The sequence below is a fragment of the Hyaena hyaena genome, unplaced genomic scaffold (assembly GCF_003009895.1).
Source record: "Hyaena hyaena isolate Hyena2069 unplaced genomic scaffold, ASM300989v1 scaffold_1426, whole genome shotgun sequence".
Classification (NCBI taxonomy): Eukaryota; Metazoa; Chordata; class Mammalia; order Carnivora; family Hyaenidae; genus Hyaena; species Hyaena hyaena.
Genome location: NW_024082064.1, coordinates 31,295 through 48,245, shown reverse-complemented (window position 1 = coordinate 48,245; position 16,951 = coordinate 31,295). Strand labels below are relative to the sequence as shown.

Here is a 16,951-nt window from a genome sequence, read left to right as displayed (position 1 = left end):
GGTAGTCTTGAGCCAGAATGGGGGAGCTCATATTTTAATCCTCTGTTAAGTTTTCCCTATCACAGGATAACATAATGGAGCAAGTGCAGTATATTCCTGGCCTTTAGTTCAAATTCATGTTGAAGAAGGACAAATAGTCTGGGTTTTGTTTTTGCTTTTGTTTTTGGATCCAACACAAAACTCCTGAGTTTAAATACTTTTAAATGAACTAAGTTTCTCCTCCTCATGGGGTTTCCCAGGGAGGCACAGTGAGCATTATAAATAGAGCAGCGTAGAATGAGTTTCTGGTAGATCTTCATTCCTCGCTGGAGAGTGGTCAGGTTTTAGTCCATAAAACAGTACATGACTACCAAGGCCAGTTCATTGGTAACTAACATACTGGGCATATATGATACTGTCTTATATACATGGAACACATGCAAATTTTGCTGGTAAGCAACACAGGCCTTTGAAGATTAGGTCTACTCACATTTTGAAACATCTTCTCCTCTTGGTCCTTTTCCTCAGGCTGGACTACTGAGTTTATCAGCCAGCTTAATGGATCTGCATTGCTCATATCCTTATCCTCTTCCTTTATTTATTCTAGTTTTTCCTGAGCTGGGATAAGTCAGCTCTATCTATATTCTTCTTTCTACTGGCTCTCATCCAGGCCTTACCCACCTCATCCATGTTTAGAGCTCAGTCTAGCCCTTTCTTTCTGTATTTTCTTTTAATTTTTTAATCAATTAATTTATTTTTATTTTTTAATTTAAATTCAAGTCAGTTAACATACAGTGTAGTATTAGTTTCAGGAGTAGAACCCAGTGATTCATCACTTATATAGAACACCCAATGCTCATCCCAACAAATGCCCTCTTAATGCCCATCACCCATTTAACCCATGTTCCCCACTCACCACTCTTCTAGGAACCCTCAGTTTGTTCTCCACATTTAAGAGTCTCTTATAGTTTGCCTCCCTTTCTGTTTTTATATTATTATTTTCTTACCTTCCCCTATGTTCATCTGTTGTATTTCTTAAATTCCACAGATGAGTGAAATCATATGATATTTGCCTTTCCCTGACTGACTTATTTTGCTTAGCAGAATATACTCTAGTTCCATCCATGTTGTTGCAAATGGCAAGATTTCATTTTTTTAAATCACTGAGTAATATTCCATTGTGTGTGTGTATATATATATATATATAAATTCTTTATCCATTTATCAGTCAGTGGACATCTGGGCTCTTTCCATAATTTGGCTATTGTTGATAGCACTGGTACAAACATTGAGGTGCATGTGCCCCTTCAAATCAGCATTTTCGTATCCTTTGGATAAATACCTAGTAGTGTGATTGCTGGCTCATAGGGTGGTTCTATTTTTAACTTTCTGAGGAGACTCCATACTGTTTTCCAGAGTAGTTGTACAGTTTGCATTCTCATAAGCAGCTCAGAAGTGTTCGTCTCTCTCCACATCCTCACCAACATCTGTTGTTTCCTAAGTTGTTAATTTTAGCCATTGTGACATGTGTGAGGTGGTATCTCATGTGGTTTTGACTTATATTTCTTTGATGATGAGTGATGTTGACTATCTTTTCATGTATTCTTTGTGTTCTGATAATTAACTCTCTGGGCCCAGTATATTAGTGCCACTTGCTTAACTTAGTATTGTAATGTTTCTAGATCCCCACCCCTTGCCTTTCTTACACGCATGCCTCACACATACATTCATTTTAGAGATAAAAGTATAACTTCCAGAAATGAGGTAGCATATTAATTCACTAGAAAGCTAGGAATAAAAAGTAATTGACAAATAAGCATCTTTCAACAAAAATACTAAGTAAGGATTTATGTTAACTCTCTTTTGCTGTGATTAAGGTTCTTACAGATGTACTCATTCCTGCAACAATGCAAGAAATGCCTGAAAGGTAGGTTCAGTCAATAAATGTGGTAGTTTCTTAGTGTAGGGTTTAACACTATCCATTATATTAAGGGAAAACATTAAATAAAAATTCACGTGTTTATAAAGATTACTTTCCTGCTTCTGTCCCTTGATTAGTTAGAAGATGTGCCTCAAGCCTAATACTCAAACCTCAATGAGCAAAATTGATAGAATAATCTTGAAATCCTTTTAATATGAGACATGTCTAAGTGAAAAATAAATATTTAAGTGGCATTTTGACCTTTGAAATACTGAGAAAGTTCTTCAATAGAAACTGCTACAGGAATATAAATGGGGATAATTGATGGAAAAAACCCACAATAATAAAAATTAAAAAATATTTTATCTTTATTACTAAAGACTATTTATTAATATTATTTATTATTAGTGGTTTTAATTGCAAAATCATAAAGTAGCATAATGGAATTACCATCTTCTTTTAACAAAGGAATAAGAGCTCAAATAGACTGTATTCCCCATCCTGGGAACTTTGTACCTTTTGATCCCTTCCATCCATATTGCCCCACAATGACCCCCAACCCTTCTGGCAACTGATGACAGGTGGCAACTGGACTATTGTGGTGATCAGCTCACAATGTATACAAATGTCGAATCACTATGTTGTACACATGGAACTAATATAATGTTGTTTGTTAATTATACTTCAATTAAAAAAAATCTCAAATTGAAATGATACCTGAAATTTTTCACAAAAACTTTCTGATGTGTGAACAATAAAAAGTTGAAAATAAAAAGCCAAAATTTTCTTTGTAAACAAAGTCTAGTGAAAAAAAGAGAAATTTATTTTAGTATTCTGGGCACAAATACATGTAGGATGGACATAGTTGATGGTCAATAAATACATGATGATTGATAAAACAGAGTTTAGTTTTTATTTACTTTTTCCTGTAGATGGTTTTACATATTTATATAAAGTTGTTATTGTCCTGATCATTGGTTTCTTTTAATTAACAATATGTAATCTTTAATTTTTATTTTTTATTAAAACATTTTTTTAATGTTTTAAAGAGACACAGCATGAGCAGGGGAGGGTCAGAGAGAGAGGGAAATACAGAATCTGAAGCAGGTTCCAGGCTCTGAGCTAGCTGTCAGCACAGAGCCCAATGCGGGGCTCAAACCCACAAACTGTGAGATCATGACCTGAGCCAAAGTCAGATGCTTAACCAACTGAGCCACCCAGGCACCCTGACAATATGTAATCTTTAAACATCTAATCTGAACTCTGAATTAAGTACACTTAACATTTTTGTGTCACAACAGAATGGCTTACTTAGAGGCAGGCATTATTAATTAATAGTAATAATAGCTGAACTTTATTAAATACAACGTGGACTTTGAGACTAAATAAATTATTTCACTTAATTCTTCAACTAACCTGAAGCAGACTGTTTATGTATTTATCTCCTAAGTATGCAAGTAGTTCATTGTAGAAAATGAAAAACACGCATAAATGCATTAAAAAATACTCCTAATCTCTCCACATTCTTAATGTCATATGTTATTCTCCTGTAAACTTTTTTTCTAAGAATATCTGTAAATATACACATTAAAAAATGGAACCATAGTATACACTCTATAATTGCAGTATACAGTGAAAATCTTTCATATCAACAAATATGGATCAACATCATTTTTAATTTTTTTGTTTTTTTATTTTATTTATTTATTTGTTTGTTTGTTTATTTATTTATTGAGAGAGAGAGAGAGAGCGAGAGAGAGCAGGGAGCCTGGGTGGCTCAGTCAGTTAAGCATCCAACTTTGGTTCAGGTCATGATCTCACGGTCCGTGAGTTCCAACCCAGTATCAGGCTCTGTTCTTGACAGCTGAGCCTGCTTCAGATTCTGTGTCTCCCTATCTCCCTGCCTTCCCCCACCCCAACTCACACTCTGTTTCTCTCAAAAATAAAAGAGAGAGAGAGAGAGAGCAGGGGAAGAGCAGAAGGAGTAGGAGAGAGAGCATCTTAAGTAGGCTCCATGCCCAGCATAGAGCCTGGTGCTGGGCTTGATCTCATAACTGCAAGATCACGACCTCAACTGAAATCAGGAGTTGGATGCTTAACCAATGGAGCCACCCAGTCACCTCTCAACATTATCTTTTTAAATGGCTGCACAGCATCTGAAAAATACTATACTTCATTTAACCAATTCCTTATCATTCAACAACTGGATTTTTCTAAAACACAACTTGTTAGACTATTCCCCAGTAGCTATTATAATCCCAAATCCACAAATGAGGAACCTGGCAGCAAAAAAGGAGTTAATTAATTTGTCTAGATTAAGTTAATTAGTTAAAAAACAGAGTCAGGATTTTAACTGAGGGTCTGTTGAACTTCACTTTCCATTCTTTTTCCTGTATTATGCTACTGCTTGCCAATATTATATGCACCATCCCAAATATAAATTTAGATCTGTTTTGTTGAAGTAGAGTATGGAGATTATTGACTGATTTTTAAATTTTCGCATTTCTATATAAATGCTTGTTCACATACACAACCAACATTTGCAGTTTTCTAAATTGGGTCCTGTGGCACATTTTTGACCATGTATCCCACAGTAATATTTGGATTATAAAAATATATTACTAGACACTAACAGTAAATACCTGAAATGACATTATGATCCTTATGCAATCTCTCTCAAGAAGCCAAGATACACAAAATCAAGTACATCCTTACATTTCCCCAGAAATATTTTATCAAAAATGACTGAACCATGAGTAAAAATTAATAATATAGTATTATTTATTGATTACTCTCTGCAGACCACATTTGACCAGAGAAATCTCCATGAGTTATTTTATGTAGTCCTCATAATAATCCTGTGACATAGATACTAATCTTGTTCCCATTTAATAGGTGAAGACAGCACTTGAGGACTTTGAGTATTTTGACCAAGGTGATAAATGGCAGACCCAGGCTGAATCTATCCGACTTCAAAGTCATGTTCTTGGAATCACAGAATAATAGCATACCTCCATTAAACTACATTTATTTAATGCATTTTGAACAATTTAGCATTTAATACATAAGGTTTTTTTTGTGTGTAGCTTATTAGCAGATATAAGAAATTTTGCTAAAAATTGGGAACAGTGGGTTGTTTCATCTTTGGAAAACTTGCCAGAAGTCCTAACTGACAAGAAGATACCTATTGTGCGAAGATTTGTATCTTCTCTGAAACGACAAACATCTTTCTTACACCTTGCTCAGGTATGTTGGTGTTTGAGTCACCAGGTTAAAAAAAGAATCCTCTGGTAGTGAAGAGTAAGACATTTTCAGAGACTGGAGACCAAGTAGACAACAGTTAAATGCAATGTGATACTCCAGAGTGAATGCTAGAACAGAAAAAGGACATTCGTGGGGAAAATGATGGAAATTTGAATTATGTCTACAGTGTAGCTACCAGTGTGATACCAATGTTATTTTCCTGAGTTTTGGCAATAAACAAGGGTTAGGTAAGATGGTAACTATAGGAGAAGGGGGATAGGGAGAATATGGAAATGTTTTGCACTATCTTTGCAGCTATTCTGTAAATTTAATATTATTTCAGAATAAAAAGTAAAAAAATACAAAATTTCTGAGTGCAATATAAAATACAAAATTGTTCTTTGCATTATAAATCCAGTTAATAAAAATGAAGGTTGTGGGGAATGCGCCCATGTGATATTTGATGTTGTGAAACTCACAAACATAACACATTTTAAGCTACTAATTTGGATCTCTTAAATAGGAAGAAAAAAAGTAATTCTTAAATTAGAATTACAGGTTTGTACATTGTTAAAAAATATATTTCCCCTCTTCTCAAATGATTGTTTTGTGAAAGTTTCTAGCCCCCTAAATTTTAAAAACGTGACTGGGCTAGTTTCAGATAAGAAACATAACGTTGTAAAATCCTTATTGTATGACTGTGAGTAAAAAGTTCATTTTCTAGTTCCAGAAATAGTTTTCAGACCTTTTGCAGAGATGATCATGAGTCTCAGGTATTGCTTTTAGTTTTAAAATAAGAAAATATTTGTGATACTTTTCTCTCAAGGAACTATTTCTCTAGAAGCCAAAAGTTTCTTTAGATAGATTATTGATAATATAGTTTAGTGTCTTTTTTACTTTCTTTATGCAGATTGCCAGACCAGCTCTCTTTGACCAGCATGTTGTGAATTCTATGGTATCTGATATTGAAAAGGTTGACTTGAATAGTATTGGATCACAGGCCCTTCTCACCATTTCTGGCAGCACAGACACTGAATCAGATATCTACACTGAACGTAAGTCTTCTTCCTGTTTAGAGCTGGATCTCTCAACTCCTTGGCACTATTGACATCTTGGTTTCGGCTCAGGTCATGATCTCATAGTTCATGAGTTTGAGCCCCACATCAGGCTCTGTGCTGACAGTGTGGATCCTGCCTGAAATTCTCTCTCTCCTCTCTTTCTGCCTCTTCTGCCCCCCTCTCTCTCTCAAATAAATAAACATTAAAAAAATTTTTTTTAAAAGAAATAACCTAGAAATAATGAAAATGTTTTTGAATGCTGTGAGCTTTCTTCTAGTTTTACATTACATGCATATACATTTCTGCATGTTTTACACTCTTCTATCATGATGCATATCAAAATGATATCTCAACATAATACTGTGTTTCAAAGCAGGAATTCCCTGATCAAGCATGGGCAATCTGACAGAGTTTAGCAAGCTAATATGGGTGACTAGACTACCAGGCTCTATTTTCAAGGAATAGAAATCCACTATTGCTCCATCCTCTCTCTGAAAAGACAAATAGTGCAGTGATAGGCTTTTGCCCAAATGATGAGCGGTTCTCTGGGGTGGTCCAACATCAGCCCTGCTTTCTGTTTCCTAGTATATAATTGTATTACCCTTTGGGATTCAGTAAAACTTCAAATTCTTTAATAAACAATACTCCTAAAGGCCCCTTTAACCTTTACAAGATGAAAGATTATTCGTGTGAATGGCTCCATTCCACAGAGCAGAATTCAATTTTTGCTAAAGATAAAAGGAGTTCAGAAAGCAGGAAATCAACAGTAAGTTTAGCTTAGTTCATTCATTAGCTTTCAATGAAGCTGTTGCATTTAATGAATGCTTTGGATTCCAAATGAATAATCAAGTATACTGAAAACTTACTCTTCCCCGGTATATACGTGCTTATATAATATATAAGCTTACATTTCAGTATGTGCCAAAATAAATACACTTATTACTAAAATGTTGAAGAGTAAAAACCTAAGGATTTTTTTGTTCCTTGTTCTCAGGATTTGAAATAATTTCTTTAACACATTTAATTTATTCTGTCTTTCCCTTTTATGCTACAAAATTCTTAATGATTCCTAGTTTTAGGTTTTCTCTTCGGTTCAAAGTAGAGTAATATTCTGCTTTCTTTTTTTCACTTTAGATGATTCTATCACAGTGTTCCAAGAACTGAAAGATCTTCTTAAGAAGAATGCCACCGTGGAGGCTTTTATTGAATGGTTGGATACCGTGGTAGAGCAGAGAGTTATTAAGGTATTTTTCAATGACACATTCAGAAAATAAGAATTTTCTTAGTGGTAAATGCTAAACTGGCTGTAATTTCTTGAATGGTGGGGGAGGAGTGATAGTCTATGTATAAAAATGCTTTGAAAACTTTTTGAAGGCTTGCAAATAAGGTGGCCCAAATATCAAAATTCGGAATAGGCCAGATTTGAGAGTGTTGGGCATAGATTCAATTCTATTTCTCCTTTTATTGACAAAGGACTACAAGCTACCATGGATTCCCTGTCAGTCAGTAAAGTTACAGCTGAGTGACATAGGCGGTGAAAGATAAAAACTGAACGAGATTTGACCCTTCTCTAAAAAGCAAATTTTCATAAATGCTGACAGAAAATGTGGTTTTAAGTATTTCCATTTTTTACTTCTAGGAGTGCAGTATTTTGTGTTTTCTGTGTTTTTTCAACTCTTTCAGTTAACCTGCAAGTCATCCATCACGGAACAAGGCAATAAGAACAAATAGATCCATCACTAGTTGGTGTTAGCCATCCTATATCAAGGAAACTGGTTGTAGTGTACAGACTTTTTTTTCCTCCTGGAAGGAAAACAGATTATCATTCAGGACCAGAGAAGTCAGAGTTAATCATTCACAGACATATATAACCCTTCTTTCACACTTTACCTTCTGTTCTTTTTAAAGTTCTGTCAAAGGAAAATTAGGAGATAAAGCATTTTGTAAATTATTTCATTTTGTTGTCTAATTCAGTTAGGCAACAAAACCATACGGAATAAAGATCTATTAACTTTAAAAATCACAGCAAAGACAGACTAAAATTAAAATCCATGGACAGATCGTAATATCTGATCAAATAAATTGCATGTCATGCCATCTGTCCATTTGTCAGACAGGTTATCAACCTCTTGATTTTATGTAGGATGCAAGTAGTAACAAGATGACAGATTTTATAGTTTTATTTTGTTCCTTTACTTGTAGACGAGCAAACAAAATGGAAGATCATTGAAGAAGAGAGCTCAAGACTTTCTGCTCAAGTGGAGCTTTTTTGGTGCTCGAGTAATGCATAACCTCACCTTGAACAATGCATCCAGTTTTGGTATCCTAAGTGCTTTATAAAGCTCTTCCTATCTGAATACATCATTCACTTTCCAGTGACATTTCCTATCAGTTTTTAAATGTGTCACTTCCCAAATATGACTGTCGAGCCATAGAGAATGGTAGTTAGGAGCCTGGGTTTTGGAGTCAGACCACACGAAGAGTTAAATCGTAACACCGCTTCTCTCTGGCTTGGGTTTTCCCCAAGTTGGTAGAAGAGGATGGATATTCCTTTCCCTGGGTTATATAGACATGTTAGTGAGTCAGTATATATAAAAACACAGTCCAGTACTCAGTGAACACTTCATGAATAGCAGCTATTATCATCACCTCCTATCAGTGCATGGATAATTTTTTGTTGTTGTTAAACAGGCAAGTAAACAGTAATTTACACATGGTTTTCCAAAGGCACCAACTGCAATATGGCAAATTTTTGTATGTTTTTCAGGAACTACATAGCTGTATTCAAAGAGTCGCTGAGAAGACATGCTCTCATATGTTTCTGAAACTTCTTTCCTGATTGATTTGACTTATGAAACATAATGAATCAAGTTAGCTCTTTTAAAAATTGAATACCTTTCTTTTTCTAAAATTTCTGGGATCCTTAGTTTGCAGCCATAATGTTATCTTGTGGAAAGTACTTCTTCATTTAACTTTTCAAGAAATCTTTACATTATAAAATGGGTTACAGTTTACTAAGTTGTTTTTACTTAATTCTCCATGGATTTAGATAAAATCAGTGAACTTGTATTGAAGGATGAACAAAATGTATTGAGCCTATTATTTGAAATATCTTGGTTTGGTGTGAGGCTTTGTTATACACATGACACTTAAGCCTGACTTTATTATTAAAACAGATTTTTGTTGGGAAATCTGTTAAAAGAAGTTTAAGGTTTTCCAAGACAACTTCCAAATGAAAGTAACTCTCTTGCTTTTTACGAAACCAAAGAGAACTTTGCTTCAGGCTAGAAAGACATCTTACTTGGTACGTTTTTCAGACCATGGTGGCCATTGTCTAATTATTTAGTACAAAGTAAACAGAAATACAGCAGAGTAGAGCTCATTCTCCTCAGGTTAAAGCTTATCACGCTCCAATGTGTGCCCTCTTAAAGCATAAAGCATGTCTCACTTTCATCCGTATTTTCCTTTGATGTAATTAGTGGCCAAAGAGCTGGCAGGACAGTACACACAGTGAGCTGGGCAGGCAGCACACAGAAAGATTAGAGACCTGAGTTAAGCATGTTGGTCTTAGCAGGTCATTTAAAGTCCAACAAGTATTTGTTTATTTCAGTTGCTCCTTGTAAAGTGTTGTGAGATGGTCACACAGATAACTCGACTTCTCTCTTTTTCTTTCACCTTCTCTCCCTCCTTTCATCTTACATTGTCCTCTCCCTATTCCCATCCATGAACAAGGTTCTTTCCATTTGATCCGAATGCTTCTTGATGAATACATTCTCCTTGCCATGGAGACCCAGTTCAATAATGACAAAGAACAAGAGTTACAGAATTTATTGGACAAGTATATGAAGAATTCAGGTAATTTAAAATGTGTATTTTGCTTTACATGTTTCTTTATTTAAACCTAAGTTCAAGAATTTCTAAGCCCACAATGAGTGGCTCTGTAAGAGTCTCAGAGTTTTTTCCCAAGTATGTTACTACTAACACAGTCCATTACCACTACTGGAGCACTATTTTTTCTCTTTACCATTTGTACTTAGAGTAGTCAAAGGACTTTACTGTAAGTTCTGAAGGATACAAAAACAATGTTCTTATGAGAATTTAAATGAAGGTAGAGAGGTGATTAAAATTTAAAAAAATAGTAATTTAAGACATCTGTGGTACACACCTTTTAAATGGTGCAGAAATAAGTTCTACAGAAGTTTAAAGATGGAAGAGAACACATCTGTGTGGGATGTGATGACTAGCATTTTGAAGACTGTCCACTTCTGAGGGAATTCCTTAGTGCCCCTTAGAATATCCCCCACACTCACAAATGTACAGATAACAACGACAACAACAAAAATCCAGCACCATTGCCAGGACCACAGCTCTGCCAGCTTTGTTTCCCATGGCAATTATTTCCTGGAGTTTCCAGATTTGTGACAAAACCCTAAAGCATTTTCAGTTTCCTTTGCTTGGGCTTATATACTAGGAATATGAGAGTGATGTTAGCTTTCCTGTTAAAAAAAAATCTTTCCAGATGCAAGTAAAGCTGCCTTCACTGCTTCTCCGAGTTCATGCTTTCTGGCCAACCGTAATAAAGGGAGCACTGTTTCCAGCGACACTGTGAAGAATGAAAGCCATGTGGAAACAACCTATCTTCCTCTGTCATCCAGCCATCCTGGAAGCTTACCCTCTGCTCTGCACCCATTTACTGCTGGGAATACAGACACTATGCCCCTCACAGGTACGTTGGGAAATATTCAGGCTCAGTACATCCCACAGTAACCTATTCCTGTGTTTTCTTTTTTTTTTTTTTTAGATTTTTTTTTTAATGTTTTATTTATTTCTAGGAGAGAGAGAGAGAGAGAGAGAGAGAGACAGTGTGAGCAGGGGAGGGTCAGAGAGAGAGGGAGTCACAGACCGAAGCAGGCTCCAGGCTCTGAGCTGGCAGTCAGCACAGAGCCCGATGCGGGGCTCGAACCCACGAACCGCGAGATCATGACCTAAGCGAAAGTCGGATGCTTAACCGACGAAGCCACCCAGACGCCCCTCCTGTGTTTTCTTCAAAACTGGTAACCTCCAGGCATTCAGAGAATAAGCAAGACTTGTCTTAACTGACTTACGTTAAAGCTTTATAAAGCTTTTGTAATTTTCAGCATTTTTCATTTACATTTTTATCAATAGCATTATTAACATAGGTACCGTACTGTGACATGCTCTCTCAGTTATACTGGAAATACAAATAGTTATCTTCATTAAGTGGAAGGAAAAATTAGGTTAGGTATACATAAAATCCTGTAGATGCTTTGAGAGTCAAAAAATGGGCCTTTTATTTATTTTTGGCTTTTGAGGAGGCTATTTCTCCTCCATTAAAAAGTAGATTTGGCCATTTTAGGAAACCATTACAATAATTTTCATCTTTGGTCTAGAGTCCCCTTTGTGTCAATCTCAATGGTTAGTGGCTGGAACTCACTACTAGATAATATTTTAAGTCTGCTTCTTGCCTTATGTCTTTTCTGAAATATATAACTTCATTGGATACACAGAATTTTAAACCTGGAAAGGCCTTATAGTTCAGGGGCCCAACTTCACTAGTGGAAAATTAAACACCCAGAGAGTTGGTGGCACTCATAACTCATTGTTCATCAGTGGTGTTTGGATGATGTTTTGAACTGGCTTGCTTTGAAGCCATCGGCATTTTGACACTATTGCCTTTTTCTTTTATCCTAAAAATCAAACCATTTAACATTCAGGTTTTTTTTTTTTTTAATTACGGAGAAATGGGAAGAGGAGATCCCTTGACCTTCCCAACCTTAAGCCCTAAGCATCTTCATACCCACAGAAGCATGAAACCCTCCCAGACATTTTTTTTTCATAGTCACTAGCTCTGAAAGACTTCACTATTGTGAAATATACATGTATTATGGTGATGTTTTTTATTTATTTGTTTGTTTATTTTTTTGTGATGGTATCTTTTAAACCTGGGTTTTTAGTGTTCCTCAGTTCTGTAAGTTTTAAAGAGTATGAATGATCCAAGTTTAAAAAAGCATATTCATAAATCTTTTGAATAATTTTTAAAGATATGTACCCATCTATTTTAATATGCCATTGTCGAATGCTCTGGTGATTTTTTCCCAGGTCAAATGGAGCTTTCCCAGAACACTGGTCATCTGATGACACCACCCATTTCTCCAGCCATGGCGAGCCGAGGAAGTGTCATTAACCAGGGGCCAATGGCAGGGAGACCTCAAAGTGTGGGCCCGGTCCTGTCAGCTCCACCCCACTGCTCAACCTTCCCAGAGCCCATTTATCCTACTCATCCTCAAGCCAGCCATGACTTTTATGGGACCAACTCTAACTATCAGACTGTGTTTAGGGCACAGCCTCACCCCCCATCAGGACTCTATCCTCATCGCCCAGAGCATGGTCGATGCATGGCCTGGAATGAACAGCAGCTTTCAAGAGACTTCTTCAGTGGCAGCTGTGCTGGGTCTCCATATAATTCCCGACCACCTTCCAGCTATGGACCATCCTCGCATAGCCAAGATTCACACAGTATGCAGTTTTTAAATACAGGAAGCTTCAATTTCCTGGGCAACACAGGGGCTGTCAGCTGCCAAGGAGCAACACTGCCTCCTAATTCACCTAATGGTATTGACATTTTTTTTTCTTAAATAGTTTATTGTCAAGTTGGTTTCCATATTACACCCATCCCAACAAGTGCCCTCGTCCCTGCCCATCATCCTCTTTCCCTTTTTCCCCACACCCACCAGCCCTCAGTTTGTTCTCAGCATTTGAGAGTCTTTCACGGTTTGCCTCCCTCCTTCTCTCCAACTATTTTTACCCTTCTCCTCCCCCATGGTCCTCTGTTAAGTTCCTCCTGATCCACCTATATGTGAAAACATATGGTATCTGTCCTTCTCTGTCTGATTTATTTGACATTTTAAAAGACTTTTTCCTAGCTTTTGAGATGGCAGTAAGACAAAATCAGACACTGAATCGAGCTCCACCTCTCTGAGTAACATGTCATCCCATGTAAGTTTTCTAAAGATCACGGAATCTTAGATACATGGAGCTAATTTCTTTTATACACACATACCCTTAATTCTTGTGGTTTTTTTTTTTTAAGTTGCCCTCATAAATGCCACAGGTGATGAAAAAATACTATGTCAAACTGTATGTTTGAGATCTAACTTAATAAGCCCAAAAGAAGAATGTTCTGTCCTTTTTATTTATAGTAAATAATGTTTCTTCTGGAGAACTAGCAGCAGATCATACAGATTAGGACTGAAACGGTGCTCCCTGTTAGTCTGATAAAGCATTTGAAGTTTAGGGAGTTGGAAAGGTCTATGGACTTCTTCAGCCACCAAAGCAGGTTCTGTGTCCTCTCTTCTAAATGTAGGGCAGTCCTTCTCCCAGAAACATAAATCTGTAGATAAAATTGGTATTTGATAAGTAGTGTAATCTTTGTGACAGGTTAGTAGTGCTTTTTTTCTTTATAGGAAGATCTTGTTAATTTAGATGAGGAAAATATGAGAGAGGTGTAGTCTTACATCTGAAAATTAATAATAGGATAACTCCTTTGTATTTAAAAAAAACAGCAGAGTGAACCGTATCCTTATACAAGCACAAATCCAACTCCATAGTAAAGGTAGATGTGAATGTAATATTTATAACATAGCATCTTTAGGGCTCTTCCCTATTATCTTGTCCTTTTTTTCCTTCCTGGAATATTCTTTGTAGTAAGTTAACAGTACATTCCTGACATTTTCTGTTGTAGGATATTATGGAAGCAACATAAACTACCCAGAGTCTCATAGACTTGGATCAATGGTGAATCAACATGTTTCCGTCATCAGCAGTGTTCGCTCACTGCCTCCCTACAATGACATCCACGATCCACTTAACATTTTAGATGACAGTAGTAGAAAGCAGACCAGCTCATTTTATGCAGACACATCACCATCAGTTGCGTGTCGAACTCCAGTAGTAGGTAAATTATTTTAGTAGTTCTTGAAAACATTTTAAAAAGCTGCTAACCTCAGGTATGTAGTCTTACTTTGGAGGGTGACTATTGAGGTAAACTCGAGACTCATGTTCCTACAAGTGATTCGTCACTTTGGATCTGAAGTCATATTTTTGTGGCTGTTAGTAGCAGTCTTCCCATTTCTCATTCTGTATGTCACTTGGCAACCCACTGCTAAATCTCTTATTTTTCAAAAAAAAAATACTTGGCACCTATTATATATGGAAGACATGAATATAATCTGTCAAATGCAGTCTAAAACTTTAGGTTTTACGAGGGCAGTAATGATGTCATTTTCTCACTCTCTCCTGTTCACGGTTGGACCCAGGGACTGTGCCAAGAAGTGTCTTTGGACCCCATAATCTCCACCAGTACCCTAAATCCACTCCAAGTTTTTAAAAATGGTGACTTGTGATAGAGATTGTTGTCATTTTCTCAGTTGTATCTAAAATGTAATTAGACAGCTCTGTAGAACATGCTGCTATATTTATTGCTCTGTTACATATAATATAGTTTAGGTAAAAATGAGCAAAATAGTGTGTTTGCCATGAAGTTCCCTAGCCTCTTTTTCCAACCAGGTTGCTGTCCCTGGGAAAATCCTGCAACTTGTACTTGTACAACTTGTAGATCAGCAGCACCCAGCAAAGTGTCTATCACGTAGTAGGAACTTCATACATCAATTAGTTGAAAATAAGGGGCAAAAATATATGTATAGATGTAGTTTCCAGCGTGACTAACAAGGAATCACAGGGCAAGTATATATGCATGTAAGTATCAAGGCAGAGTGTTAATGTTTCTATGAGATGGTTGAAATCTTCCAATGGAATAGATTTCAAGCTCGCATGAGTAAAGGGCATTGACACCCAACTGGAGCATAAGGGAAAATGAGATAAATTCCATCTCTCCTCTGTCAGTGTGCTTTTCCAATAACTCAATAGGAAACACTTCTTCCCTCCCCGTGACCATCACAGATGCTCCCTGAGCAGAGTCTAGCAGTTCATCTCATGCTATCTGCAGATGGTCATTGCTTCTAGGTTACTCTAATGAAGCAGAAAATTCCACTTCAGGAAGTTTCCTCACTGTGAGACTAAAATGTACCGTGTTGCTATTGTTACTATTAGTTCTGTTTACTCGTAGAGATAGTGGAAGCTTTGATGGAACATAGCTTGGGTGTAGGATGGATTCTAAGCTTTAGTTGTCAGAGCTGGCTTAAAAGTAAATAGCAAAGAGGGCTTCTGAGTGAAGAAAAGAGAACAGAGTAAGTGGGTAAGTAGTGCAAGGGAAGTTAGGACCCACTCTATGTTTCCTTAGAAAACCTAGTTTCCAGAGACAGAGAAGATGGTAGTTAGAAAAATGAGAAAAACCTCAATGAGAAGCCAGCAGTCATACATGCAGGAAATGTAGTGTCTGAGAGCCAGTTGACCAAATTTTTGAGAACCTACTACTATGTGCCAAATTTCATTCTAAGTGTGAGATTATGGTGGTGATCAGACAAAGCTCTTCTCTATAAGAAGTTTACCTTCTAGGAAGGAGAGATTAAGCGACGAATATATAGACAAATGCATTAAAAAGATAATATTGAGTACTCTGAAGTCAGTTAAATAAGGTAATATGACACATGGTTATGGAGAAACTGCTCTTGGTAAGATGGTTGGGAAAGGAATCCTGAGGCAGAGATATTTGAGCTGAAAGCTGAGTGATTAGGAGGCAATGACTTGGAGGTCTGATGGTGGAATTGTAGGCAGAAGAGATGCCAAGTGCACAGTCTCTGAAACGGGAACAAGGAAAACTCAGTGGGCAGAAAGAAGGACAGTGTGCTTTGAGCATGGTGAATGAAGACAGTAGAGTAAAATCAATCAGAAGGCAGAGACCAGTTCACAGAAGGTCTTGTGAATCATGGCAAAGAGCTTGGATTCTGTTCTAAGAGTAATGAGAAGTCATTGTAGAGTTTGAGAACAACAACACTTTGATGTACACATCAGCAACATTATCCTGGCTGGTCCCTGAAGAATGAGAGGGTGGGGCAAAGGTGACAGTCATAAGACTAGTTAGGAGGCTGCTGGGTTGGCCCAGGTAAGAGAAGATGGTGGTTTGAATTATTGAGGAAGTGTGGATGGAAAGAGGAAGCAGACCGGGGATATATTTTGGTGATAAAGCTGTCTCCGTTTAAGTTTGAAATTGAGCTTTCTTTGTGAAATGTGTAGAAGTAAAAACAATTTCTACAAAAATAGCACAGGTATGTGTGATAAATGCAAAAATAAATCAGAGGCTTAAAATGAGTGACACTTGCAAAGGAAAAAACGTCAGCCAATATTCAATTACTGATTACATTTTCCCTTACAGCATCCAGCTTGCAAACCCCAATTCCTTCCTCCTCATCCCAGTGTATGTATGGAGCTTCCAATCAGTATCCAGCTCAAGAGACCCTGGATTCCCATGGAGCAAATGGTAGAGAAATGGTGTCCTCTTTACCACCCATCAACACTGTGTTCATGGGAACAGCAGCTGGAGGCACTTAAACCAACAATGCTGGGTGGGGATTGAAACTAAGAATCTCTACTGCTCAAATATTCTTCACTCAGATTGCCTTCAGGGTAAAGAAAATGGAAAATAAGGTGTCAGGACATTGTTTTCAAGTCACTGGTACAAAACCATGGACAACTCCATAATGAATGGAGATACTTGCAGACTCTACCTTGCACACAAATTGTTTAAAACGTGATCTCATTATTAATTATAGCT

The 16,951-nt window shown here is 36.9% G+C and overlaps 1 protein-coding gene across 1 annotated transcript in view; it reads left to right on the top strand.

Annotated features, from left to right (window-relative positions):
- The window catches only part of RFX6 (regulatory factor X6), a 52,831-nt gene extending 36,103 nt beyond the window's left edge, over positions 1-16,728 (top strand). Inside the window, exons 10-19 of the mRNA XM_039223742.1 lie at positions 1,857-1,906; positions 4,987-5,146; positions 6,054-6,198; positions 7,336-7,445; positions 8,404-8,521; positions 9,934-10,056; positions 10,721-10,927; positions 12,322-12,834; positions 13,964-14,176; positions 16,553-16,728. Coding sequence (XP_039079673.1) covers positions 1,857-1,906; positions 4,987-5,146; positions 6,054-6,198; positions 7,336-7,445; positions 8,404-8,521; positions 9,934-10,056; positions 10,721-10,927; positions 12,322-12,834; positions 13,964-14,176; positions 16,553-16,728 — 1,815 coding nt within the window. The remainder of the gene's footprint in view (positions 1-1,856; positions 1,907-4,986; positions 5,147-6,053; positions 6,199-7,335; positions 7,446-8,403; positions 8,522-9,933; positions 10,057-10,720; positions 10,928-12,321; positions 12,835-13,963; positions 14,177-16,552) is intronic.
- Positions 16,729-16,951: the final 223 nt, after the last annotated feature.